Source organism: Pagrus pagrus (assembly GCF_965226575.1).
Source record: "Pagrus pagrus genome assembly, chromosome: 2".
Lineage (NCBI taxonomy): Eukaryota > Metazoa > Chordata > Actinopteri > Spariformes > Sparidae > Pagrus > Pagrus pagrus.
The window spans coordinates 27,557,074-27,584,842 of record NC_140186.1 but is presented as its reverse complement, the minus strand read 5'-3'; the positions used below and the strand labels follow the sequence as shown (position 1 = coordinate 27,584,842).

Sequence of the window (27,769 nt, the reverse complement as noted above, 5' to 3'; positions counted from 1 at the left end):
GAGAACATTTGTCCTGCATTAACCTCCTGAAACTCAAAGCTTTATAGAACAAGTCAAGCTCAAAGTCCTTTCAAGTTGTACAACAGGTCAAAATTTAAGAGACTAGAGATAGTGCAAGACATCACAAAACTCTGACTCCTGTACTTCATGACTCACCATACACTTGAGCTATTTGGTCCCAGTAGGGCTGTGGCTGGGAGGGTGGCAGGAAGGACTGGTGTGGGACAGGAAGTGAACCGGTGACCCCTGCCAGCTGCTCTAGGGTCACCTGCAAGGCCGTCTCCAACAGGAGTGACCCCTGACCCCGTGCTAACCGCTGCACCCCCATACTCAGGCATGGACACAGCAGGCTTAGGTTGAAGTCCTACGGAAGAAAAATAAAGTTTCAGGTTCAGATGCAATATGTTCCAGTTTTAATTAATCAATGTTTGAGAATGTTTATCCCTGAGGTCTGATATGTGGGCCTGTGTCACCTTGCAGCTCATGATGTTTAAGAGGTCAGCGGGAGGTAGTTTGGTTAGGAGTTCTGTCGTCTCCAACAGGGAAACATCTCCACGAAGACAACACTGAGACTTCACCAGGGCCACGTACCACTCCTATAAACAAAATTAAATTTGTCCTTACTTTGCAGGATCAAAACAGATGCGTAATACCAGACTAAATCTATAATCCCTCACCTTATCTGCAATGACAAGTTCAGGGGCGGGTGGTGGATCCCCATCCAAGGGGTGTGATGTCACAGGAGGCGTGGGGCTGCTGGTGTCGGCTACAGTGGCTCTGAACCTGTCCAGCAGGGAGTAGAACCTCTGATGCCTGTGATGACAAAAGATGAACAAAAGGACATCACACATTTATCTATTCGATGTGACAAACACCTGTCCTGCTGATGGATACTTCAACCCTTGCAGAGATGGCCACCTGAAAAGCCCATCGAGAGCACAGGAGGACAAATGACCTTGGTCTGAGATACCACATTTGGTAACAATCCACATGTAAATTGAAGGACTAATGACATTTTACATGGAAGTAGATTATGCATCATTTTGGCAATTAATTAAAACCTGCATGTACTTTGTTGGCAATAAGTCCCAGCTCAGGCTAGGTGTTAAGTGTACACAACAGTCGGTGCGTGGCTGCTTACAATGATAAAAGTCTTAGTAAACATAAGTAAAATGTGTCTTGTTCTCTTGTAATTTAGGTCGTTTAATTTGTCTTTGGCATCTGTTTTTTTTTGCTTTGTTAAGTGGTGTGTTGCATTTCTAGCTAATGTTCGTTCATTTAGACAAGGGATGCACCGGTCCATTTATCGTCAGTTCTGATCCAATTATGATACCTGAATTAAGATACATGCCGATACCACGTACTAATGCGATACAAGTGTTTAATAAGCTGTACTATTCATTGTATGAAACAGACAGGGATCATTGTTTTAAGTCAACTTAGGTTTGACTTAAGATTGTTTTCCTGACTTTGTAAAACAAAATGTGGTCAAATTTACTGAATTGTTATTACTGAAATAATAGTGCAAAAGGAACTTGGTAATTAAATCAAAATTGGGTAACAAACTAGTGCAAACAAAATTGAAAAAAAAAAAATAATAATCACAATTCACACAAGTAGAATAAACAAGAATCTGTTAGATTTTTTTTAAAAAGACTGATATCAGTATCAGGTGCATCCTTACTTATTACTTAATCAAAAGTAAAGTGTGCAACAGAATGCCATAACATTTACTGAAGTTTGCTGCAATGCAGAAGAGTGTTACCTCTGAGCCAGGCCACTGGTCTGGAGGTATTCTTGGATCCTGTCCAGCTCCTCCACAGGCAGCTGAGCTACACTGTTCTGCAGGACGGATGGACAAAACACATGATCAACTTGAGGGAAATCACAAGTAAACTACATGAAAAGGACAACAAGTTCACAACTTCCTGCTTTGTTTGTTTTGTTCCCCTGTGTGTTACAATTGTCACCACAAACACCCCGTAAAACACAGGAACAGTCAACACTGATGGAGCCGATAAACACCACTGGCTGCCGAGTCATTTGACGTGGGATTGAATGCCGACTGTACCCTTTCACATTAAAGAAACGCCAGATGTTATCGGGCGTTAGTGGTTTTGTTGTCCAGTGTGAAAGGGATAAGAGTTTCACAGAAAGAGACAACCTTAGCTTTCGAATACGTTTTGTAAAAGTCTTGTAAAAGCTCCATATCTGTATGAATCTAAAATGTATCACATTAATTTGCAAGCAAACTAAGCCATACCTGCAGCGTCTCTGCTAACAGCATCTCCACCCTGCGACATGCTAGTGTGTCCACCATGCGAGCCAGTACCCTGAAGGGTGTACTGAGCAGCTTGTCTACATACAACATCAGCAGGGAGCCGGACTGACTCAGGTGGATGCCTTCCAAACACTGCAGAGTCTTCTTCAGCATGGTAGGCTGCAAAGGACGACAAGATTCAGTTAGTCAGGCAGAAAAGAGATGACAGAGTGAGTGGGGGAGGCGAAGAGGAAGGGCAATGAAAGAAGAGGAGAGAAAAAGGGAAAAGTTGAAATCACACTGGTCATGATAAACTAGGCCCAAATAAGATGAGTTTATATTACGCTCTCATTACTAAAAATGTTCCGCTTTTTCTATTCTGTCATGTTAGTTTGACACATGGTAGAGTAGGAAGAAGTTATTATGTGAAGCGATTTGCTCTATATTGGTTGTTTTCAAATGTTTCAAACGTTTAAAATGACTAATGAGCAGTGATGGAAACACATAAAGCAGCTGTAAACTCACAGTAGTGAGGTTGTCACAGCGGGACTGGATGGCCTGGATGAAGAGACCACTGGCAGCTGAGTTACGGTGCACAGCGCTGATAAAATCCTGCACTGGAGGCTCATGGGAAAGGTTGATGAGGTCACGCACATGGTTGACAATCAGCCAGGTCAGATGCTCCGAGTCATGGAGGTTCTGGCACTGTGGACATGCGAAAAATATAATTTACACAATCATTTTTGATGATCATTAGCCATTTTCGATCAATTCCAACAGTGTAAAAATATAAAATATTTGCCACTGTACAACATGCTTTAGAGTCTCACCACATAATCACAGAAGAGAATAAGGGCTCCCCTGCGGACGATCTCTCGGTTGACCATGGCTAACCGGGCCTCAGGCTTGTCCTCTTCTCCTTCCCCGGAGGAGTGAGGGCTCAGCAGCTTTGTGCAGGAGAGGCTTTGTCTCCTGAGAGTGATGGAGAAAAGGTTGATTTTCAACCATTTGTTGCTGTACAAACTGATTGTACGAATTAATTATATCTCTTTCATATGAAGAAGAAAAATAAATTGCTAATTTTCACTTTCCAGAACATCCCAGACTAAATCTTGTATACAATCTTAATAAATACATGTTCTATGAGTGGAATGATGTCAGATAACACACAAAAAAAACATTTTTCTGATTGTTGACCTCTATTAAACATGAATGACAAAATTAATTTTGTCATGTAAATCCCTGGTTATGATCTTAGATTTTACAGGAAGAAGGGAACAAAAGGTCTAAGATATTTTGGTTTTTTTCCTGATACGATACACTCACACATTTGATATTTTGCCCACTTGGCACATTACTGTAAGAGGAAGGTCACTTTATTCTTATCTACATTATCTTCCTTTTTGGGAGAAGCTTCCCTGTCCATGTGAGGGTGTTTGATTACACACACATACACGAACAAACTTGACATTGATCAGTTTCTTAGACTATCTGTTCTTACCTGGGTGTCTGGTGCACCTCAGCCCACCAGGAGTAGTTGGTGTAATTAATTATGAGGAGGACCTGGCACCACAGCAGCACCAGAGAGGGGTGGGTGGTGATCAGGCACTGCACCATGCTGTTCAGCCCCTCTAAGGGGTAAAACAGGCCAGACTCTGTGCCAGTCTGTCCACCTCCACTCTCACCCTTCAGGAGACGGCTGGCTGCGGCTGTGATCCTACGAAACATTCCTGAAACAGAAAGGAAAACCAAAAGATAAAAATGCAACTGGTACAGTGTATTTAATGAATTTCAGCGTAAAGCTTATCTACTGCACACTTAAAAACATAAATGACATAAAATGTAATGATTTAAGCTCACCACTTTTGAAAACATGTATGAGACACATGAGCAGCGTGCCCAGCTGCTGACAGTAGAAGGTGTGCTGCTGTTCTGTAATGTCCACTTTAACCTGTCTGGAGGAAATGTCATCCAGCAACACTCCTACCAGCTGGAGCAGGAACCTGGAACAAGGCGATAGGGGGCAAATTTATTGTTAAAGTGAGAAGGAAAAGGCAAAGTAGAGGTTTCTTAAAAAACCAACAGGGACAAGTGGAAACATTGCTCAACTCTTTCATCAAACGCATTCTACAACTATATTATTCACTAACCTGGCAAAGGTTTCCTCAGGCAGGGCTTTTTGTGCCTCACTATTAGGCTCCTGGTTACCGAGTGTGTCAGCAGTGGGGGGGTCATTTGAGGAGGGGCTCTGCTGATGGAGGCGGCGGATTGTGTGGCAGGAGAGGAGATGTGGGGAAAGGGAGAGTTCATGGACCCGGGACAGGACAATATCCTCAGTGGACTGGGAGACGAGTACCCTGAGCACTGCCAGGATACCGGACACCCACAGCTGGACTGTAGCTACTGATGCCTGAAGGAGCACAAGCTTGATGTCAAGTCAAGAAATCTATATATTACAATCACTTATCAAAAGTCAAATTTCTAAAACCTTATGGATACAAATTGAGACACATTTCATTCCCACACTGGCCAAAAAACAAGTACAAAAGATAGTGAAGGAACATCGGAGTCTTAGAATTAAACCAGTACTGGGTGAGGCAGGCGTTTGCTGGTGGCTTTAGGTTTGTCTGACTTCACATGCAACACTAATGCCTTTATACCCAAGTTCCTAATTTGGCCGTTTTCTTGCACAATGTGCGGCAGGTTGTTTGAAACCCAATCAGGCTTCACATTAGTTATTTTCAACAGGCCTCTACCAAGCACTAAATATGCTGTTCTCGAGCCAGATCGTGTTGCACTAACCAATATTAGATGAAAGCAGCAGAAACAATTACATTTTAAATTTATTTTTTTTAAATGAGGAGACACCACGTTTGCCCACAGACCACATAACACTAGCTGGGTGTGCTCCAGTAGATTAGTGGTTATTGGTTTTCGTTTTGTACAGTTTTTTCCCCAAAAAACTAGCCCGAAGTTAATGGAACCTCACAACCTATAATGTACACTTATAACCCAATCCATTTTTAAGATCAGTCAAAATCATATCAAAGTCATTTTACTATCTGAAGTTCAGATAATTGGATTTTAGATCTTTTAAGACTTCAAGGACCTACAGAAACCCTGATCTTTGCACATGTTGAGATGTCAGATGAGATGTCTCACCATGGTGACCGGGGTGGTGAACATGCTCTTGAGCAGCATGTCGACAGGTCTAAGAGAGGAGGGAGCCACGGTCTCAAACAGAGTGTTCAACACTCCCAACGCCTCTGGGGAGTCCAAGTGCATCTGTGAGGACACAACATACAATATGTGTAGTTTGTCAGTGTGTGACAACATGTTTGATCTTGCTTTACAGTGATTGATTTGAATTTTCAGATGAAAGGAGGCAGCCAATTACAAACAATACACCTGCATGCCTTTTCCTACCTGCTGCTTGGCAATCATGGGAAGAATGACATCAGCAATCTGTCTGGACAATCTCTTCCACTTGTCTTCATTCTCTTTGTGACACTGCTGCAGTACAAGGATGAACATCTCCAACACCTGCAGCACACATGTAAAAACAAATGTCAGGCAGAGAAAAGACTGACTGGAATACTCTGATATGTGCATGTTGTGTCTGTTTGAATCCATTTATGACTACCTGATGGTATTGCACAAGTCTGAGCAGCATGGAGACAACCACTTCTTTCTGTGTATCCAGCTCTTTGCCTGCATCTGCTTTGTTTGAGCCTCTCAACACAAACAGGTCATGAACTATTGGCTGCAGGGCTGGGATGGCTGCAGAGGAAGGAGGAGAGTCAAATATAATTACTTCGGACTCAATCTCCATTACCAGAAGCATAAGAACAGACATGGATATAATCAGTGTCCCTCCCAAACACAAACATTAGGAAACAGACGTGCTGGTCCTCTAGCTACAGTAATGATGAGCTTTTGAGGTCACGTGTTAGGTTGAAGGAAAATTTCGGAATTTAATGGAGAGAAAACTTAAGCGAAATGTGTACAAGCGGTAGTGTGTATTGCTTGTGTTCCTCTCACCGTGTGTGACTGCCTTCCTGCCGCTCGCCATGATGCCGTCACACAGCTGGATGATCTTGGGAATGCTGATTATCTGCTTGGAGTGGTAACGCTCATAAGACAACAGCACCAGGAAGAAGAAGATGTTGGGAATGATGGCCTCCGAATCTCTGTGGGAGTACACAGGCATTTTTTAATTTCATATGATGGCAGTGGAATATTTGAGCTCATCTTTTTTTTCTTCCTTTTCACGGCTTCATTGATAGAACAGCATAGAGAGGCTACAGGAAACGGGATGAGAGAGAGGGAGGATGACATGCAGCAAAGGGCCACGGGTCAGACTCAAAGCCTCTGCACATGGGACGCCTGCTCTAACAACTGAGCTACCCATATTTGGCTATCACTTATGTAGCCAACACGTAAAAAACAAAGTCATGCACTTCGGAAAGGCCTGAGGCATAATATGTTGAAGAAAACTTACCTGAACTGTCCTACTTCAATGTACTCAAATTGCTTCAGGACAAATCCAATGAACACCTGAAACACAGAATATATATTTTTGATTGAGCCAAATTCCAGAAGTTGAAGATGAGCTCATGCAAAAGCTTGTATGTAGAGATTTGTTTTTACTTGATCCGAGTCCAGCAGGCAGTAGTTGACTCTGAGCTGCACAAGCTGGGCGAGCAGGTCCAGGACTTGTCTCTGCAGGGCCACAGAGGTGCTGGTCGTGTACTGCTTTAAAGCTTTGATCACCAGTGGCTCAAACAGACGAATGTGGTTGTGGATGGCGTTCTGGAGAAACAAAGATGAGACCACTGGTTTTAGTACAGCAGCACCTCATTCAAGCAAATAATCAACTAATATCACATTTCATGAAAAACATTTTCATGAACATATTTTTTAACTCAAGAAAGCATCAGAGTAATTGAAGCTTACCTTGTCTCCTCTATTTCGTGTTGCATTTGCAATGTTGGACCTCAGCTGGTTCGAAGCTTTTTGCATTACATCAAACCATCTAGATGTGGAAGATGAAGGCAGGTTATGTAATGTTACAGGTTTATTTCTGTGAATTTATCTAGAAGCATTTCTATTCATGCACAGAAACAATACTGTCTGCCTGCTGTGGCTACAACTCACCCAGAAGTGTCCTGCTCCTGTTCAGCCTGTACCATGTTACGCAGACTAGCATCGGCGAGAGCCTGCGTGAAGTGAGTGTATGGCGCCATGAAGCAGTAGTGGTAGAGGCCGGGTCGCAGGCTGGATGAGCCGAGACGGAGAGCCTTGCCCTGGGAACGGCTGGGTCCGCTCAGGACGCCCTCGTACTGGGAGGCCAGGTTGGTGCCAAACAGGGTCTTCAACAGCTAAAGAAAGAAGTCTTCGGTCACTAAAGTTTGGAGTCCATGTTTGTTTAGATGTATAGTATTTTCGAATAGTCTGCCGAGTTTCAAGGTGTCTTGTACGATATTTTGCATTTCCAGCAACCTAATGCCAGTCATGTTTTTTAAGAAAAACAAATGCCTCCAATTTCTGTTTCTAGGAGGCGTTTCTGTATTAAATTAATTCAATGCAGAGGATTGTATCATCCTTTGTTTTGCAGTGCTGATTCTATCCAGCTTCTCTTACAGTTTGGGAATTTAGCACATGCAAGATGCTATCCAGCTAGTATATTACTATACGCGTCTATTAAGATGTATGGGACCATCGCACAGGGAGCCCGATGCCTTTACAGGCCCTGTCGGCAGGAACCAGCCTCACTCTGTGTGGAGTCGCACCTGTTGCAGCACACTGCTCAGTGCTGGAACCATTAAGACTGCCACACACACACACAAATAAATCGGACAAAACAAAAATTATATATAATGAGACACACGGACGCAGGTTACTTACCTGTTGTACACAAACAGTAGCCATGGTTGGTTCTCTGGAGAAGCAGGACTTCAGGTAGCCCAAGATTTCCTCCACACACTGGCAGAAAATACAGCACATCATTTATTCTATCGACTGACTACAGTCAGTGTAAAGAATGCTTATACACTGATTTATATGAATGAAACAAATCAACTTCATTTGTGTCCAACCAGTCAAGTTATCAAGAAACTCATCTTTACCTTGCTGATGTCATGTAGTGTGGCCAGCTCCAGGAGCTGAGACAGAACATCTAGAGTGGAACGCAGGAAACCTCCAAACTTCTCCTGGCTACTGTGGAGGTCCAGTGTCACCTAGGAGATCAACACAATCAATACCACTGCCAACAATCATTTAGGCTATTAAAACTTTCATTTTTTTGTTCTGACAGGAAGAAGTTTAAACTATTTGGATGTTCTGACCTTGTAGTTGGCATGCGTAGCTTTGAGGACATCGTAGAGCTTGAGGTAGGGTGGCAGGTGGTAGAAGCTGCCAAGGGTGGTCGATTTGTTTATGGCCGTTGACCCTGTGCTGTCTGCTGGTCTGCCTGCTCCCCAAAAAGAACATCAAACTCATTAAATATCCTCAGGGAGACTATATGCACACCTGTGCTAAGGCATGGTCAGGTTTGTACATACCTGTGTTGACCTCATTGCCTTTCTTTGGGCTCATAGGGGCAACACTGGGCTCAGCAGCATCCTTCTCCTTGCCTTTTCTCCGGATGGGACTGAGGGAGGGGGTGTTGCTCAGGGAGGGGAGGGTGGCCTAAAATGTAGGGAACAAGTACAAAAAGTGAACTTGGTACAATAAAAAGATGAATGACAGTAAAATGTGGCTAACAAATAATGAGCTGACCAAACTAAACACCACAAAGACTGAACAGTTACCTTAACCGCTGGCCCAGGGGGTGTATCATCCAGCACATGGGCACAGATGTTGAGGACCTTCAGCAGGTGAGAGAAGAGCTGCTCCACCATGGCCACTAAAGTGCGCTCCGACAGTCCTGCCCACGGTTCCTCCATTTTATTTGTGCTTCCACTGGTGTTCGCGTTGCCGCTGCCTTCTTCCTCTCCGGTCCAGGGGTTCCGCATGCATTTAGGAGCCACAGCTGGGAACATGATTAAGAACCTGGTCACTGAATAACTGTTTGAGTGAATGGTTGGAATGTTGGAAAATGGACAGCACGCTCAGGTAACATTTGTATACATTTTACCCACCAGAAAGCAGATTGCCAGAAAGCAAAAGTGCATCCTGGTGTGCAGAGAGGTCCAGTGGAAACCAGGCGGAGGAGAGTAAGGAGAGGACCATGTTGGCCATTCCCACTGTCAGAGTCCTCCGCTCAGTGTCTGGTGCAGATGAGGAAGCGGTTGAAGAGGCTGCAGTGCTGCTGGGTTGTGACATACTACAGAACAGAGGGACAAGGACAGAAGATAATCAGGGGGCTGTGTGTGAAGATAAAGAGGAATTGAAATGTGGAGCAAGAGTACTTGATGTCTGGCATGAAATTCTGTGGCAGATTATGCATCTAGGATGGCATTAAATGTCCAGGTAAAGGATTAATTCACAAAAGACAAAGTACACAAACCTGAGGGTCCTGGCCCTGCTGCGGTTGAGACTCGAGCGGGAAGAAAAGCTGCTATTTGAGCTAATGTAGCCACAGTGCCAGCCTGTGCTCCAAGTGCAAACTGGAAAATTTAAAGCCAGGAGGCACAAAGCCTCGCAGCAGCCAAACTGCAGAGAAAAAGAAAGGCATTTAAACATATGATGAAAAAAAAAAGAAAAAATAAGCTAAGAGAGTTATGCAGGTCTGATAGCTTACAGTCAGTGCTCTGGAGGTAGAGGAGGTGAAAGCATGGGAGACGGCAGTAACGACTCGGGACAAATTGTTCTCCAATGTGACATCAGCCACAGTGTTGGACAAGTTGAAGCCTCTGTACGTCCTGGCAGACAGAAAAGAGCAAAACTGTGAATTTGTAACTGTAACCACTTGAACTTTAAAATAAAAAAGCAGTTTCAAGTTTCAATCAGATGGAAAAGAAGTCTTGGTAGCAAGGCTAAGATGGTCAGCACCAAAGCTCTGATACAAATGTATGTACAATACAACATACAGTATAGGTAGGTAAGAGCTGACCATTGCTCTTCAGCATGATTTCTTTGCAAAAGAATGGAACAGAGCAAATGGTATGCAACATCAAAAGAGTGTGTCTGTACCTTGTGATTGTGCTGACTGTGAACTGAGAGGGGGGTTGTGTCTCATGCATCAGCAGCTGCAAGTACACTGAGCTCTGGTCCCTGGCAATAGCCACTACTGGGTCCACTTGACCCTGGTCACAGTCAAAGAACAACCTGGAAACCAGCCTGTGAGAGAGGCACAGGAACAGGTTAGGGGTCAGTGAGAAGGGAGACATTAGAAAGTAGACAGTTTGAGAATGAAAATACCGTTTTAATAAATTTCACTGAAATCTAATCCAAGTGTGCTTTTCTACAGTAAAGTCAAGTATATACACAAGATGTGAAATTGACAACAGCGTATGAGAAGAGAAAGTGTACCTGCTGACTGCAGAGGCTGCCACGTGGCGGACTCTGGGGTCATCATCTCCCAACAGCTGGATGACCACGTCATTCAGGACTCGTTCCTGCAGCCGCAGTCGCTAGATAGAGAGGATTTTGGAAGAATTAGGTACCACAGTCTCAGCAACTCCAGTTGAAAACAAAGACTGACATTGCCACAGCATGGAGAACTTACCCCAGTGTAGTGATGATCCCCTTTGTGCAAAGCCTCCGTTTTCCTCTCCAGAAAATTAACTAACCTAAGAGAAGAAAGGAGTTAATCTCTTTATTGGCAATCACAGGTAAAACATTAAGTTGAGTTATGTTGCATTTATGTCCACCTACAACGGCACTCTAAATAAATTAGCTACAGTAAAAAGAAAAAAAGAAGACAAGAAAAAGTGATCCTACCGGAAGTCCATCTCAGCCAGGGTCTCCAAGAGCTCAGTGCGGACAAGCCAATAGGAGGAGTCCCTCAGAGCAAGCAGGTCTATCACCAACTGCAGGCCAAGCTCACTCAGGGTGCTGCTGCACACCGTCATGATGCAGTGCTGAAACACACAAAAAAGTCAGACTCACAAACCCACATGGAGCACAGATTACTGACACACTCGTCCAGATCCGTCTTACCCTCACTGCAGAGCAGGCCATCTTGCAGGTGACAGAGGATTCATCTTTCAGAGTTTTCCGAAGCAAAGGCACCAAGTCCACCAGGGACAGAGGATTACCTGGAGAGCAGCAGGGCAGACAGATTAGACAACCATTAAATACTATCCAAGCGTTCAACAAGTCAGCACTGGGACTAGCACCTGTACACCAACCTGTTGCACTCTGCACACTGGCCAGCCAGGTGTGTATGTTGAAACGCGTTTTGGTGAGTGCTGCCTGTATGATGGCTCCACAGAGGATAGCTGTGGCCCCTCTAATCTGGGGGTCCCCATGTTCGATGAGGCCCAGAATGTCACTGATATACTGCTGCTCTGCAAGGGGACAAACAAAGACAGCACGGTCAAAGTCGTCAATTAATGCATTTTGGAACGGACTGATAATTCCACTGCAGTCCTCAACAGCTACAGTCTGTCAGCCCTCAGGCTTCAACCTTCAGTATTATCATCTATACATAGTGTCATATCATGACAAATTCTTACTACAATGGTTCACATTTAAATGTAAGTCACTATGTGAGATCTTACAGAGCTTCTGTATACCCACACAGGTGTTTTCACTTATTGCCTAATTCAACCTCCTCTCAGGATACCTCTCTCATTCTCCTCTTAGTTCACTGATGATCCAGTCAACTGACGTCCCATGAATCTCAACGTGGCTCCACCCACCTTTAACCTGAGCAGAAGTTTAATTAGCACACTAAGCAGAAACACCTGTGTGGGTGTGAAGGGTCGATGGTTTATCCCCTCTGAAACTTTTTTTGTTGCTCCAGAACAGTGTTTTACCTGGTGGCCCCCTGCCCTGCATGTTTCCAGTGTTTCCCTGCCCCTACACACCTGATTCAAATGAAGGGGTCGTTATCAGGCTTAAGCAGAGCTTAATGACAAGCTTATCATTTGAATCAGGTGTGTTGGAGCACTGTTATATTACACTTCTCATAAAACCATTTGACTCAGTGGCATGAAGTGAGTGATTATTATTGTAATATTAGTTTTGTTAATAAACCCTTCCTTCAAATAAGCCCGTCTGTAAGTACTGACCTCTTTTCGCATCTAAATAGGATTGTGTTTTATCTTTGAGTCAGTCAATGACTCTCACCCATCATTCAGAACTACTCCCAGTTTGTGTCACGGATTTCCTTGAAAAAATTCTTGTAAGAACTTCAATGACAAGAACTTGGAGGTCCGAGGTAAGTTGGTATGGAATGACCCCTTTTTCTTTCATGTCCCTACCTTCTACTGGAATGCCGTCCAGCGGCTCCAGGTAGAGGGAATTAAAGAAGGCTTCAGGATGCAGCGCTGCTGCCGCCCCGACACAGCTGACCGCCAGAGCCTTCACACTCACTCGCACCTCTTTGTCAGGGATCAGACCTGGAAAAAAAACAGCATAGGAAAGATTGATATACTATATAATGATGTCAGCTACAACAAGAAAGACACCAGATAAACAATTAAAAATATTGTATTGAGGTTGTGCCTCTAAATCTTGTTTAAACCCTTATGAACATCTGTCACTTTTAAGTTAATTTATCAAACACTTTCATCACAGCCATTTCTTGCATGTATCAAACCAACCAATAAGCATCTGTAACCACTGAAATATGGAAAATTGGCATCTCAGACACTGATCTTGTGTCTAGTTAAGACTAAATCGTTCCATCTGTAGGCAAGTAGGATAACATATTTTTAACCACATCTTTGGTATATTATGATCATTTGGTAACACTCACCATGCTTTTGTCCTGTCAGCAGGAAGGAAGCAGCAAGAAGCCGTACACAGTGCACCAGCGGCTCCACCCCCTGGTCTGTGTAGTGTCCAATTGGACCCTTTATCCGCGACGGCTAAAAAGCAGGCAGTTGAGTTAGACACAGAAACATGCTATATTTTGCTCCCATTAGCTTCCTGTCCAAAATACCAGCATGGCTGTTTTTGCATGCAAGTGTCTTTACCTTGTTGTCAGGTTCGGGTTCAGCAGGTTCGTCCTTTGGTATGAAGCGGTCCACACTGCTGTCTGAACCCTGCCGGTTGTGACCTCGGCCTTCAAAGAGATGAGGCTTGCTCAGAGCTGCACACAGAAACAATGAGCATGATCAAAGTTTTATATCAATAAACAGAGCACTGTCTCCAGTCTAAACCAGTGTTTATGTGCTTGTCTGTACACAAACATACCCAGTGCTGACTGCAGGAATGGTTCTGGGGGTTCTTCCTGGGAGGGAGGTGCTGCTCCTTCATCTTCCTCATCCTGTAGTGTTCCGATCTGCATCCCAGAGTACTGGCTCTCACTGCCATCCAGCACCTTATGCACAGAAACACAGAGCAAACATCTCAAGAGGGGAACTAAACGGACTGAGCAGAAACACTAAGTGCAACAATCTGCATGCAAAGGATACCTGAAGAGTCCCAACTCATTCATTTTTGAGTTAGATTTGCTGGATCAAGGACAAACAGAGAGCATAACAACCACGACTAAAACTGCAAGTCAAACAAACATTCCCCTTTGAGCTCTTGCATGCTTGGGTCAACGCAATGTACAGCAAATCAACTACACACATACACAAGAAAAAGCACAGGCTTGAGAACTCAACAACTGTGGATGCCATAATCCACCAGGGGAAGAGCAAGCTTTTGATCCAAATCACTCAACTTTGAAGTAATTTGTCAATAGTTATCTATATTAGATACACACAACATTTTATAAAGAACTAGTTTCTTCTCAACAGATGAAATCTATATGATTTCTCCAGGTTTGGCCTCTGCTGGAACAAAAGCCTGTCAAATTCCCTTTTCAAAGGTAGACAGAACCAAATCTGAAGGTACAGATCTCCTTCATGCTTCTACTTTGAACTCTTCACTTCAAGCCATCAACAAGGGATGTTGGGGTTGCTTGTTGTTACAAAGGCCTTTCAAAAACATCTTATTTTTGAGAGGGAATCACTGGAAATGAGGAAAAGAGGAAGGAGCATAATGTACTTTCAATGACAACAAGAGGGGCAAAGTAGCAGAAGCAGGGCAAATTCTGTGCATTCTGGGTTGTGATGAACAAGCGAACGAAAGGAGAAGAATGAGGAAAGCCAAATGTTTCCAGACAAGCAAGCCCCTCCCCCACTCTGTTCAAAGTCTCCAATTGGCTGACCTTTTCACTAGTGCTAGAGGAGGAGGTGGCATAGAAAGAGGAAGAAGAGGAGAAAGAGAAAGAAGAGGACGAAGAAGAAGCGGTGTAGTCGCCGTCTGTGGCATCGGGACCCTCAGTGGGAGTTGGCGAGGGTGGGGGCAGCTCAACCACCCGCGGCAATGGAGTGCGTGACTGTGATGAAGTGAGGAGAAGGATGAAGGAGAGGGGGCGAGACCATAGAGGTAGAACTATTAGAATGGACAGACTCGCACCAAAAGGTCTCTGGAGCTGAGCAAGATAACATGAGCTGCCTCCCCAAAACCGAAATGATTCAACAACGTCTGTGATATCACATCTTTTCTAATGTATTTCAATGAGCAGATAATACACTGTATGTGCAACACACTGTCAAGGAATTTCCATATGTTAAGTCTCATAGATTCCTAGTCATAATTGTGTCTATACATTTTATAATCATTAAGGCTTCTGGCTTTAGGCTTTTGTGTGTGCAGACTGGAAGATTGTTTTGAGCAGCTGTAGAGATAAGGTACTGCCTCCCAGACAACCAAGGTCACATTCTGTTCCTCCAGCATCTAAACCTTCATAGGAGACACAAGATAGACCAAACTCAATATTCTCCCATCAAATGCAACATGACTTAGGTAAGCATGTTTCCACAGAGTATTCTGTGGCAGGTTAAATAGTCACAGACCGGGAAGTGTCATTAGGAACTGGCAGCATTGCACTGTGTTACTACATGTACTGTTGAGCTATGCATCACGTATCCTGAGTCACCTATCTCACCTGGGTTAATCAGATGAACAGAAATTCATCAACACATGCAAGATGTGAACACTGTCCATATCAGTACTGTGTACTCCATTAATTACTGTTTGAATTAATATATTGAATATTAAACATCAATAGCCAACCAGTTCCCAAACCTTTTTGGATCACACGGTACACTGGGCCTGTAGCGAACTGCCATAACAAGACAAGTAACCTCTGTCTGTGAATGTTGATACTTACATATAATATTCATCGATGTACAAGTTCTGATATGAGTACTATATTTTCATTTCATATTATATCCAAAAGGGACCGTTGTTCTTTTTCTAAAGCACCCTACTGTCACATAATGTTTGTGAGCTATTTTCTTTCTGCCGAACTACACCTGCCAACTGTATCCATGCACAGACGGCATTCATGTTACATCCCACGCTGACACGAGCACGAGCCTCTCATTCATAAGTAGATGCACTTCCATCTGCATGGTGATTTGGTTGGTGGGTGTAGTTCAGAAGAAATACAATAGTTCCTACATGAAACTGCTAACAACAAGGTCTGCTGATTATCTTGAGTATCCGGGTCATAATTTCTGTAAAGAGACATTGCCGTTGAGTTTTTCAAATGTATTTTTTTTGCAGCTTTGAGCACCACAAAGCAAGTGCTATCTAGTTCCATTATATTCCAGAGAAGGCAGACATCTCTGCGACCGATATATCCAAAAGACGACATTAACCATAATAAGTATTTTGGATTTTGGGGGGGGGGGGGGGAATCTGTCCCTTTCAAAATGTGGATAATGGAAGCACGAATGAAAATGCTGCCCATTCTTCAAATCCTAATTCTACGAAGTGTAGCATCATTCACAAACCAGGAACTATGCCATTAGGGACGTTAGGGTTCATAGTTCATTAAAGCATTACGTAGTAATTAAGTCTTTCAGTGTCTAGGGAAGCTAACTGTATTTCACACCAACACACATACACATAGTAAAATACTGTATGTTCAAGCTCTCCAACCAAATTAAATCTCACTCGCATGCCCACACAGACACACTGACCAGTTCTGCTACGTCCGAAGGGGTGACAGCTGAGTCTGGTCCCTCAGTGGTGGTCTGGGAGGAGTCACTCGGTGGAAACGAGCGATCATTAGTGCTGAGCAGAGTCCCGCCTTCTCCTAAGGGCCCTCCCTCCGGCGTGGCGTTCTCAGGCGTGGTGTAGTCAGCCGTCTCTGGAGTAATGTTGGCCCCGCCACTGGAGCTCCGACTCAGCATTTCCTCCTCGTTGTCGTTGGGTGACTCGGGAGTGTCTGATGCAGATGTCCCACCTCCACCAGCGCCCTGCTCTGAGGAGGCGCTGAGGTCCACAGAGTCGCCGGGTTGTAGGGTGTGCTGGGAGGACCGGGGCTGCTCGGTGATGATGTCCACCTGGGCTGCAGTGGAGCCATCTGCACCAACCACAGACGCTGATGAAAAGCAGATTTTTTTACTTCTGAATCAGGCTTTGCTATGTAGTTTTAAAAGCGAAGTATCATCGCAAATTTGCCACACATTACATTCTGCCTTCTGGTGGGTCGCATCTCACCTGTGAAAGCACCGGTAGTGACCTCTGTTCTCTCAGCATCATCCTCTAACCCATCTTCCTCCCCAGAAAGCATTTTACCTGGAAACAACAGGTTTAGTGTCAACAACCATCAGCACTAACACTAACTAAAGAGAGGGAAAGAGATTTAAACCTGGGTGGTGCAAATTCACCTCTAACTGAGTGCATAAAAAACAACAGACTATTTTCTTTAATATGTATATTCAATACTAAATACTGTGCATTCTTAATCACATATTATACATTTAGAAGATAATCAGTCACCAAGAGTGACTCAGTCAGAGGTACATTTGCCCAAATCCTGACAACATCAGTAAGAGGGTAGAGGTTAGCAGGAGATAAATAGACTAGTCACCTCTCTGTTTCCTGAGAAGGAGTGGACTGCAGGAAGACCCTCCCCCCGCTGCAAATGGCAGGAAACAGGAAGTAGAAACAGGGGGTGAGGCGGAGAAAAGCCGCAAAAGCTCAGAAAGACTCGTAGGAGCGGTAATTTACACACAGAGAATGAGTTAGCAAGCAAAGAAAAAGGCCACAAACACAGACCAAAGCAGAAACTAGAGCAGAGCAACGACACAGTTTGGTCGACTACTAACCTGGCAAAGTCAGTCAGTAAGGGTTAATGAGTTAAAAAGCTACCTGAGGAACATAGACTGGCATCCTAAGTGCCAAGTGACTATTTACAGCACTGTAGAGCTCACTGCACATGGTACAAAAGGGATGTTTACCGATTAGCTCGAGGATGCTACTGGAGCGTGCGCGGCTCTCAGTGTCCTGGCGAAATACTGCGGCGTGCTGAATGCTGCCGGCAGTGATGAGCATGTGCAGGAGCTCCGGAGGGGGAGTCCTGAACATCTGCTGCAGGAGCTCCAGAGCCGCTGTGACCACATTGTGATCCCAATGCTGCGTGTAGTGTAGGGTCAGCTCGTACACCTTCAGACACACACATAAAAACAATTTAGCGCAAGATCTTTAATTAATATACAAAACACCCAAGAAAAACCCCTTTCTTCTCTCCACCTGTAGCAGTTGCTCAGGTGTTGGCTGTACGTCAGCCTCCTTCCTCATGACTCCAAAGCTTCCTTTGAGGCTGGTGGTGTTGACTTGCTGCTGCAGCAGAGGCATCAGGTAGCGGAGGGTTAATAGCACCCCCAGAATTAGGTGGCTGGGGTGCTCCTCATCCACTGGAACCAGCAGACCTAGAGGAAGGGCAGAAGGTCAGGGTGTGTGTTCCTTTGTTCAGGGTACTGGAGCTTAAGGCAGTTTGATACCAAACTAGCATTTTAACCGTTACATAAATGCTAGTTAAAAAATACAAAGGTAAGAAGGTGCATATCCAGTATGTGTGGGTCTTTGTGTGTCCTACCCAGCAGCACATTAAGGAGCCAGGTGTAGAAGTAGCTGGTGCGTCTGGAGTGTTGGCACACGCTGACGGCTGAGCTGGCTGCTGTCCGTCTGATGGTGGGGGAGCTGGACTTCAGGTTGGCCACAAATGACTTCAGCAGCACCTGGGACCGAAACAGTTGGACTACGATGAAAGCAAACTCGTACAAGTGGTGTCCTGTGCAGATTACTGACGGTACTGAAAAGGAGCAGGCCTCGAGAATGAAATGCTTATGGGGCCAAGATGGGAATTACAAACATTTGAAAAAGGAAACCTCCATTCAGCTTGTTCTAGCAATGACTTCCAGGTAAACTAACTCAAACTTAGGAGACGAAACATCAGATTCCCCAAGACAAACGACAAAAGGCAAAACAACTATTTCAAAATGGTGGAGTATGTTAATTGGGCTCAGATAATTTTTTATTCAATGTTTCTGCCCTGTATGGGTACCTTGATCTCGCCGTCATTGGCAAAGTGTCCCAAGGCGGCCATGATTTTGGGCATTGCAGCGGCCAGCGTCTCCTGTACGGTCTCCTCCTGTCGCTTGGTTATTCTGGCGAGGCATGGTAACAGGTTGACCAGGTAGGGTCTGGACCACAAGAGGTGGAGGGAGGTATAAGAATGCAAACAGAACAAATTAGGAAGAGGCACTTTAACAAAAAAAAACAACAAAAAAAACATTCCTGACTATAAAGCATGCAATGTTAAATACTTGTATTTAACTACTTGTTCGGGCTTTGGTGTGTATACCTGCATTTCTGTGGTCTGATGAGGTGGGCAAGCTCAGCAAACCTCCACAAAGCTGCCCTCAGACTCCGAGAGGCACCGTTCTACAGAGATACACACACACACACACACACACACACACACACACACACACACACACACACACACACACACACACACACACACACACACACACACACACACACACACACACACTCATTAACATCACCATTTGTACTACCATTAATCACCATCAATACAGGTGTACTGTATATGTAATTACCTTTTTAATTTCTTTGTACAGCTCCAGCTGAAGTCTGGGCAGGTTGGAGTCCATCAGCGCCTGAAAATAAATATTGGCTCATTTCATCATCATGCTGGACAACGTGGCTGATTCAAGAACTAAAATTGATTTAAAATTAAACAACAGAAATAATGGTTTGATGCACAGTATATTTTTATAAGCTGACTTATAACCTTGGATTTTTGTTGATAAGGTGAGAACACATCTGGTCACATCAAGCAAACCCAAATCTATGCTCATTATTCTGTAAATGTACCATATGCTCACTGTGTACCAACTGAAAGTTAACTGATGATCAGCTCCTTGGCCTATCATTTAAGCCGAAGGAAGGACAACATGAGGAATACAGGGTCCTGCTCACTTTGATGATTTTGTTCAGGCACTCGTCCGCTACCATCCGAACATCTGATTCGCTGTCATCACTGCAGAGCAGGAACATCTCCATGGCGATGCCAAGCAGTTTCTGAAACTCTGGAGATGTCCTGTTCCCAGGACCATAGAGAAGAAAATGAGGCAAATGTCATTACACATATAAATATTAAACTCAACAGATTATTTTTATTATTATTATTATTATTTCAAAATATTTCAATCACATTATCCTGAAATGTTTGGACATGAAACACTGAAAGGAACATGCCCACAGAACTGACATTCTTCCGTTCAGCTGTATTACACGCTTTCCACAAGCTATCCTGAACTCCTGCATTTCCCTCTCGCTCTCTCACACACACATATACACACACTCACACACAGAGATTAGTCCTGGAGTGGCTAGACTTTATAATAGCTTGTAGTGGAACAGAATAAATGCACAATATCAGGCTATTCTAGCAAAATATGCACAATTCCAATTATAAACTATTAAAATACGGCATCCACTCTATCATGTTTGATAACAAAAACCTGCTGCCTGCTGTTCAGCCTAGGCAATAAAAAAATAAAAAAATAATCAGAAATGGTTAAATGTTATGCCCTCTCAATGCAACCCAAGTCAAACGGTATTAATCACTGGTCATTTTATCACACACTTTACTAAATGTAAAGTTATCAGCAAGGCCTACCTTAGAGACTGAGCCACAATGTTTTCACATATTGTCAGGCAGTGGGTGACCCTGTCCTTCTTTGTGGTAGCCTGTTCCTTTTTCCTGTGAAAGAGGAAAGATGATGATTAAGAGAAGGGACAGATGGCAAGAAGCAGCAAAATAAAAGGAAAGAGACGGAGAAACAATTGTGTTCAGACCTGAGGTAGCACCTCTGTGAAATTCAACTGCCTGATTTCATTCTATCTCTAAACAGGATCTCAATTATGTTAAATCTCTTAATAGCCAAACAGCACAATGGATGGAAGACTTAATATTAGTGCCACCACATAAAACACTGCAACACTGGTCACTTCTGTAGATATCACTTAAAAGACATCAACTAAAGAGATCCCCATGAGGACATGAAAAGAATGACAGTGTAGACTTAAAGTCCAGATAAATCTTTCTTGATCACAAGGGAGAAATGTCCATTTCAAGTGTCATGGCACTTCAATGGAGGCTCACAAGACCACAACTTCAGGCCTATTTTCTCTGCATCTTTATGAAATACCTCAGGGGGAGTGCATATATATTCCATCATTTACTCCATCGGTGATGACATTTGCAAAACAAATGTAATCACCATTATGCCATCATAACAAGCAGAGGACGTAGAGTTGAAAGATCAATACTTGTTGTGTAGCTTACTCAAATTATGTCCTTAAAGATAAGTAGCAATGTTCTCTATGGCTACATAATTGATAAAAACTTGTGACCTCCTTGTATGAACCTTCTTAACATTACAAACATCATGTAAGCATAACAGCGCAAGTTCTTAACATGGCACACTCCTCAGAAATATAACGATCTCCTGTGATCATAACACAGTGCATGCCAGTTAGGATTTTATCCAACTTTCACATGACCTTCTGTATATATTAAGCCTGATAATTATATCAGAGCAAAGCAGGTTCAGTTTTTGGAGCCAGGCACCTCAGCTGCTTTCCAGGAGCATTCTGGGAGAGAGCTGGCTTTCCCCTAAGCTACTTTAAGTCCTTATTGGCTCACCAAACTTAAACATAGTGTTTCAACATCTTGGGGTTTCAATGGTTTCATGGACTAGAAGTTGATACTCATTAGATACAATAAAAACATGATTAATGACATTTTTATTTTTGACATTAGAGTAACCTGCCTTACAATATAAAGACCTTATAAATTGGTTATAATGTATGTTAATCAGAAGAAACAATCCATTACAGTGTCTATTGCTGACAATAGGGGGAAAAGGACATTTTTAGGGACCTTTGAAACATTTTAACTCCATAATAACTTTAAAACTTGGCTGATCTTTTTTTTTTAAAAATGATTGACTGGGCTGAATAATACATTTGAAAAGATGGCACTGTCATTGGTGAAGGTGTTTCTTAAATGACGACGCTCGCTTCCTTGAGCAGGAGCACATAAAAACGAGGCATGTATGCAGAGCCCCAGTCGCAACAGCACCTCTTGCTCCATGGATCAGGATGGGTGCGAAGGACAGGTGTAAATTACGTCAGTCCAGGAGGCTACTACACTAATACACCTGATCATCAGCAAAAGTAGTTATGATGTCTACTTGTCTGTGCAAATAACTACATAATGTTATGCTTAAATGGTGACATGGCTCTTTCGAGATTATCTTTATTTATCTCTGTCAACCCCTTAATTGCTCCCTGTCCCCTTTAGCAGGTGCGTGGGCTTCAATTGCGGATGTCTTGAACGTTAGCCATCCTTCAGCTTGACTGACCCTAAAAAATATTCCTGGCTGACACTCAAATATGGATAACGTCAGGCGAACAAGCCTCGCCGAGCAGTGGTGCAATGTCGTAATAAATGTACAATAGCGGAGAAGTTTAAATAACAGCTTAGACCCTCCTGGCTCGCATGTTAGCGTTATTAGCTTCAAGCCAGCTATTAAACCTTGGTCACCTTAACGGGCACGAATGTTAGCTGGCTAGCTTAGCTACCCGTTTAGCTCAGCGCCTGTTAGCCTGCCATGCAATCTACGTTAGACAGAAATCTACTTACTGCCTCTGGACAAGCTCCTCGGCGGTTGGTGGTCCCTGTTGCTGCTGGAATGACTTCAGAGACTCAAAGGCCTTCATCAGTTTCTCCATGGTGGCCATTTTAGCAATCAACAGTAAGCAAGCTAGCTTTGCTAGCTAATATTTACTATAGGAGCTAACTAGCTAGCACAGTGGGGACAAGTTAGCGCACGGAGAGAGCAAGCGGTGCGTAGTGCGACGAGAGTGCTAACACTGCTCGCGACAACTACCACCGGCTCTCCGCCTTCTTTTCGTGCAAGATATCTCCTAGTCTTTCACAATGCTATTACTAAATGAAGAAATTGTCGGTTGATAATAAGCCATCTTTGATGCAGCGTTGCGTTCCCCCGACAAATCAAACCAGGAAGTGGCATATGTGAGAGCTTGACAGAAAGGGCAGGGGTGCGAAGTCAGCGGCCAATCAGATGGCGGGTTCATGATGAGTGACACGAGAAACATCCAATGAGTGGCTGCGGCTTTTTTTCTTTTGTTGTTATTGTTGCTGTCACGGGACCTCTGAAATCCAGATTGTAAAAACATATTTGAGCAACACCGATGCTGTAGCTGTGCCTTTTTAGCATGCGCCACGGAAGATGAAGGGGAGGTGTGACAGCGGGGAGGATAAGAGAGCTTCCTGTGAGTCAAATCGAGAATAAAAACACGTCGATGGAGATCTAACTTATCGGGTTATCACCCTGACATGCACAATTACACTGTAGTTTATAATATCCATCATCTCTGACTCGGTGGGGGAGGCAGAGAATGAATGGGGGAAAAAGACAACCGTCCAATAGGAAGAAATCTATAACTTTTTGTTATATATTCCTTCATGATGGGTGCAGGAGGCAGTGATGAGAACTTTAAAGTCCCACCTGCAGCAAATATCCTCTAATGCCACCAGTGCATATACATATTATGGCCTGGTCATGTTATAGGTCCTAGCAGCATGACACTATTTTCTATTTTTGTTTTCTGATGTATTTTCTCCCTTCCATGCCTATTTATTTATTTATAACAAACAAAATGAATATGACACAAATAATTCAAGACACAAGTATTTTTATACAAATGGCAGTGTATTATTTCATAATTACAAATGTCAGATATGGTACAACAACCAGTGATACAACTTGTACAAGAATTAACAATGACTGCAGTGGTTGAACGACATGACTGTACAGATACAAAAAAGAAGAAAAATCAAGAAGTCCCAGGCACCGTTTGAATACCAATAATGCATTTGTCATTCCTCCCTTCCTTGAAAATATCACCTATCTGACACATCTGGACTGAGGAGCGTGAAACCCCGGAGAACCTCCAGTCATTTATTCCCAAACTAAACTCAAGTGACATCAAGGAACTGAGGATCTCTCACTTCTAAACGTTGCTGGTGAGCGCCATCCCACTTTTCAGGGGAGGACTCACCATCACCGCCTTGGAGGAAGGCAGGAGAGAAGGAATGCTTGTCGTGTATTCAGACGGGGCCAACTCAGCTGGTCACCTTGCCATTTATAAAGTTGTCCTCAGATACCAGTGAGATATGTTGGCACTAGAAGGTCATCATTTACATATACAAGGAACCTGAAGTATTACAAACCGATACATGCTTGAGTAATAAAACATATGTATTTCTTTTTAAAACAGGCATTACAATGCACTTAGTGCGGACATTCAAAACTGTTGAGCTGTTTAAAGTTCCTTTATGTGAAGGAATTTCTCTCAGAATGGACGGAATGATAAAGAGGTTGAAAAAAGGCGGGATGTCACAACTTAAGTTGGTAATTGGCACATACGATAAAGGCTGACAGTCTTTCTTCAGTAAATTGTTCGGATAACAAAACAAGTTGGATTTACTTAATGTTGCTTTTGGTATCATTGGCAAAAAAGTTAAAGACACTTCCTTTAGTCATTGTCAAAACACACCATAGTGCAATGAAACTAAACAGAATTTTCTTTACCGCTATATGGATGGTATAAGAGTAAAGTTCAAACAATGACAGAGGCATGGGTGGCAAACACAGTTTAGTTTCCCTGTGAGAGTGAGTGAATGTGTGTTAGAGCTTAGTTACATGTTAGAAATACATCATTTACAAGGTTTTTTGAGGCTAAAGAGCTAAAAGGCTAAAATCTACATAGGCAAGAGAAATCAGCTTCAAAATGTGCCTGAGAGCAACAAAAAAAACAAATCTAAAAAAAAAAAAACAAAGACACTCAGAAACTCAAGTGACGACAAGCCAGCAACAGCAAGATGCACACGTTCGATTCCTGATTTTTGATAATGGAATGTGCAAAAGGGGACAACATTTTTTAAACAAGCCTCCTCTCCAAGAGAGGGTTAGTTAATGAGATGGGGAATTATATTAATGCGTACCATTTCAAATGTCTCGAATAAGTTTGAAATTCAGTTGACATTCATGTCCTGACATGATTTAGAACTACTGTATTGTTGTACTTCAATGCGTTAGGTTGAACAAAAGCTGCATTTGCATACAGTGTAATATACACGCACACACACACAAAGCTAACATGTCCAGATTGGGTATTCACAGCATTAAAACAGGTGTTGGGGAGTAAACAGCAACTGCCTCAAAAGCAAAATGGCTTCAAATGCCTCTGAAATGCTCATGAGAACAAACAAACATTGAACATGATGAATTCTGATGAGAACACGTAACAGAAAATGTATTTGTTCATGATCGGTTAACTTGGAAGGAAACACTTCTACGATGAAACAAAAAGTGCACAACAACTGCGGTTCTGAAAATGGTCGAGTGTACGCTGTACACAGACCGTACACAGATGATGGGAACTCTGCAGGCGGGAATTTTAATCACAATTCCTCACATTTCTCCCCGTCTACACACACACACACAAGCAATTGTCTCAAGTCAGAGTTAAAGTTGGGCGCTGATACGATTAAGAAATGTTATTTTCATCTAGTACAAACAGCTAAAGCCACGGGATCTAAACTGAAGGTCTACTAGCAGACTGTGTGGCCGTCAGGCACCGCGCTATCTATGATCAACAGGCACAGAGGCCAAAGCAGGCTGTATCTTGACTCAGCGCAGAGGCTAATAACTGCTGACAGCTGAATCAATGGAAGTTAGCTCGATGCAACAGCAATTTGTTATCTAGATGAAGCCCTTGTCAGCTGCAGGTCAGATCTCTGATACAGTCCCATCATCATTATCATCATCAGTCTCTATGTTCCAAATAATTCTCCAGTCAACCTGTCCTAGGCTTTCTGGTTTACTAAAAAACATGGGTGGTAAATCATTCGTGTATTTAAAAGGGAAGGATTTAAGCTCAGCACATGATATAATAACTGGACACATCAGGGAAAAATAAAACAAAGAAAAGCCAGGTAGTAGAACAAAAAAGCAGGAAAAGGAGATGAGAAATAGAGATAAATCACCAAAATTTGCCTGAGTAAATAATGTAACAGACTTACCAGCTGTGCTCCAGTAGGAAACGCAGTCTGGCATTTATAATTAATGTTCAGAGCCTTTTGAAAGCTAATGAGAGATTTTTGGAGAGCTCTAGGAATGATAATTATCAGGCCTTTTTTTTTTAAATGGGGAAAAAGCCTCTGTAATATTTCCATCTTATTCTAAAAGATTCTTACTGTTGCACATGCTGACTAAAAGATTGTCAGAAACAAATCCATGCCATCTCTGCCAGAATCGAGTTGGTACAGGCACCAAGAATACCGTTTACTACACATGCCATCTAGTCAAGGGCTCAGGGAAGGACGTGGATTATCACTTCCAAAACCAGCTTAAGTCAAAAGGGGGCAGGTGGGAAAACAAATGGGAAGGCTTTAGCAGCATGGCATCAACATAGCAAAATTAGACTGGATTTATTTTCCCCCCATGTCATTTGGATCTACACGCTTTGTTCAGATCTACCTGAGCCTTGAGGGGTGCGGAGGCTAAGGGTTAATTTTGGACCGGGTGGATCTGATGTGCTAACAACACGTCACATTGGCCAAATCAATGACAAACATACAGCACATATAAAAACAAAAAAGGCCTTATGCTACATTGAGAAAAATAAAAAGACTACTGGTACTGTGCTTCTTAAAAAAACTCCCCAAGACACATTATCCATACTCATTCCAAAAGAAAAATAAACAGGAAATAAAAATGTAATGTATGCATTCAAGTGGTACTTTTATGGCTTTTTGTACAATACAACCTTTAGTGAAAATATACATCTAGACATAAATTCAAGTACAAATGTACAAAATCTTTAAACTCATACTTTTTTCTTTAATTATAATACACTTTTAATACAGCTCATAAATACAGGTCAACATTCACTGAGTTCCTAAGATTTGCGCTCGGTTGGAGTTTGTGGTGAAGTTCAGCGGCGAAGGGCGGGGAGGAGGAGGCAGGTGGAGGGAGTGGTTTAAAGTCGTGAGGGCTCTTCGATCTCGTCGTCACTGTAACCGCTCTTAAAACAGACCTGGGGAGGACCAGAAAATGAGGATATATCACTGACATTAGCAACTTTCATCACTACACCAGCTCGCATGTGCAAGAGGATGTCACATTCTGCTGAAACACTGACCTTCGAAGTTTGAAGAAAACATAAGACAAGCAAAGGTGTAGCTTTGGTAGAAAACAGCACACTGTAGTGAAACTGGTTATTGTACTTTTACAATAATTTGTCATAAGCATGACAAAAAAACCTACAAATTATGTTAAACATTCTTGAGAGACACATACTAATGTTGTATTTGCTTCTTTACTGCGAAGAGCTTTATGCTTTATTGTTGATTCATGTTCCTTTTTTATTCAAGCACTTTTCGAGCCTTTTGAAGGTGCATTTTCAAGATTTTCTGGCAACTTACATCTGTGGTAAAATACATATTTATATACTCAAAACATCACATTGTATCAGATATAATTGTGCCAAAAAGAATCAAAATTAGGTTTCATGATTCTACAGAAGGATGACACACTAAAGTAAAATAAACACACAAAAAAACACAACATTTTTTCATGTTTCAAAATGTGTCACCTCTCTGTAAGAAGACTTGGCCTCCTATACAACCTGGCTGAGCAAATATAAAACATTACCTTAAAAACATGCAGAGGCAGTGGTGAGCTGAATACTTTGAATTTGAATCAACTCCTCGCTAATCTTATCTGCATTTTGCAGGTAAGGAAACCGCTTTCTTTTAATAAGAAAAATAAAGTCGAGCTACTAGAAATGCAGCAGACAAACGGCAGTTTTTTGTAAAGTGAGGGGGAAATATCCACCGCTGCCCCCAGTGGCATATCAGAGAAGTGTAGAACAAAATTAAAGGTCCTCTGTTATAAAGAACAGGTGAAAGATAGT

The 27,769-nt window shown here is 42.9% G+C and overlaps 2 protein-coding genes and 1 long non-coding RNA gene across 8 annotated transcripts in view; 1 reads left to right on the top strand and 2 right to left on the bottom strand.

Annotated features, from left to right (window-relative positions):
* Positions 1-22,793, bottom strand: part of htt (huntingtin) — a 33,851-nt gene extending 11,058 nt beyond the window's left edge. For 4 of the 5 annotated variants that reach the window (XM_084344849.1, XM_084344852.1, XM_084344850.1 and 1 more), the window contains exons 1-48: positions 22,407-22,793; positions 20,376-20,459; positions 19,673-19,793; positions 19,291-19,350; positions 19,032-19,111; positions 18,732-18,870; positions 18,264-18,405; positions 17,918-18,096; positions 17,626-17,830; positions 17,256-17,303; positions 16,883-16,960; positions 16,360-16,763; positions 13,571-13,697; positions 13,351-13,466; positions 13,131-13,242; positions 12,634-12,771; positions 11,557-11,715; positions 11,366-11,463; positions 11,147-11,286; positions 10,932-10,995; positions 10,736-10,836; positions 10,397-10,543; positions 10,005-10,125; positions 9,771-9,916; positions 9,403-9,587; positions 9,073-9,293; positions 8,824-8,950; positions 8,608-8,732; positions 8,389-8,499; positions 8,168-8,245; positions 7,418-7,641; positions 7,217-7,295; positions 6,911-7,072; positions 6,762-6,817; positions 6,302-6,450; positions 5,904-6,040; positions 5,687-5,803; positions 5,423-5,545; positions 4,411-4,670; positions 4,121-4,263; positions 3,762-3,990; positions 3,091-3,232; positions 2,786-2,965; positions 2,264-2,440; positions 1,766-1,842; positions 678-813; positions 474-596; positions 157-364 (exon numbers count right to left, since the gene is read on the bottom strand). In XM_084344849.1, the coding sequence (XP_084200975.1) occupies positions 157-364; positions 474-596; positions 678-813; positions 1,766-1,842; positions 2,264-2,440; positions 2,786-2,965; positions 3,091-3,232; positions 3,762-3,990; positions 4,121-4,263; positions 4,411-4,670; positions 5,423-5,545; positions 5,687-5,803; positions 5,904-6,040; positions 6,302-6,450; positions 6,762-6,817; positions 6,911-7,072; positions 7,217-7,295; positions 7,418-7,641; positions 8,168-8,245; positions 8,389-8,499; positions 8,608-8,732; positions 8,824-8,950; positions 9,073-9,293; positions 9,403-9,587; positions 9,771-9,916; positions 10,005-10,125; positions 10,397-10,543; positions 10,736-10,836; positions 10,932-10,995; positions 11,147-11,286; positions 11,366-11,463; positions 11,557-11,715; positions 12,634-12,771; positions 13,131-13,242; positions 13,351-13,466; positions 13,571-13,697; positions 16,360-16,763; positions 16,883-16,960; positions 17,256-17,303; positions 17,626-17,830; positions 17,918-18,096; positions 18,264-18,405; positions 18,732-18,870; positions 19,032-19,111; positions 19,291-19,350; positions 19,673-19,793; positions 20,376-20,459; positions 22,407-22,504 (6,676 nt within the window). In that variant the 5' untranslated portion in view covers positions 22,505-22,793. The remainder of the gene's footprint in view (positions 1-156; positions 365-473; positions 597-677; positions 814-1,765; positions 1,843-2,263; positions 2,441-2,785; positions 2,966-3,090; positions 3,233-3,761; positions 3,991-4,120; positions 4,264-4,410; positions 4,671-5,422; positions 5,546-5,686; positions 5,804-5,903; positions 6,041-6,301; positions 6,451-6,761; positions 6,818-6,910; positions 7,073-7,216; positions 7,296-7,417; positions 7,642-8,167; positions 8,246-8,388; positions 8,500-8,607; positions 8,733-8,823; positions 8,951-9,072; positions 9,294-9,402; positions 9,588-9,770; positions 9,917-10,004; positions 10,126-10,396; positions 10,544-10,735; positions 10,837-10,931; positions 10,996-11,146; positions 11,287-11,365; positions 11,464-11,556; positions 11,716-12,633; positions 12,772-13,130; positions 13,243-13,350; positions 13,467-13,570; positions 13,698-16,359; positions 16,764-16,882; positions 16,961-17,255; positions 17,304-17,625; positions 17,831-17,917; positions 18,097-18,263; positions 18,406-18,731; positions 18,871-19,031; positions 19,112-19,290; positions 19,351-19,672; positions 19,794-20,375; positions 20,460-22,406) is intronic. The other variant, XM_084344851.1, reaches the window with a different exon arrangement.
* LOC311252125 lies at positions 12,474-13,452 on the top strand. Its single transcript, XR_014621493.1, has 3 exons — positions 12,474-12,590; positions 13,150-13,256; positions 13,362-13,452. It is a non-coding gene; the product is annotated as an uncharacterized lncRNA (long non-coding RNA).
* A 672-nt stretch (positions 22,794-23,465) lies between the features above and the next one.
* grk4 (G protein-coupled receptor kinase 4) overlaps positions 23,466-27,769 on the bottom strand; it is a 44,739-nt gene continuing 40,435 nt past the window's right edge. For both annotated transcript variants that reach the window (XM_084341000.1, XM_084340999.1), the window contains exon 16: positions 23,466-26,890. Coding sequence is in view for 1 of the 2 variants with exons in the window: in XM_084340999.1 (XP_084197125.1) it covers positions 26,834-26,890 (57 nt within the window). In the remaining variant the exon portion in view is untranslated. The remainder of the gene's footprint in view (positions 26,891-27,769) is intronic.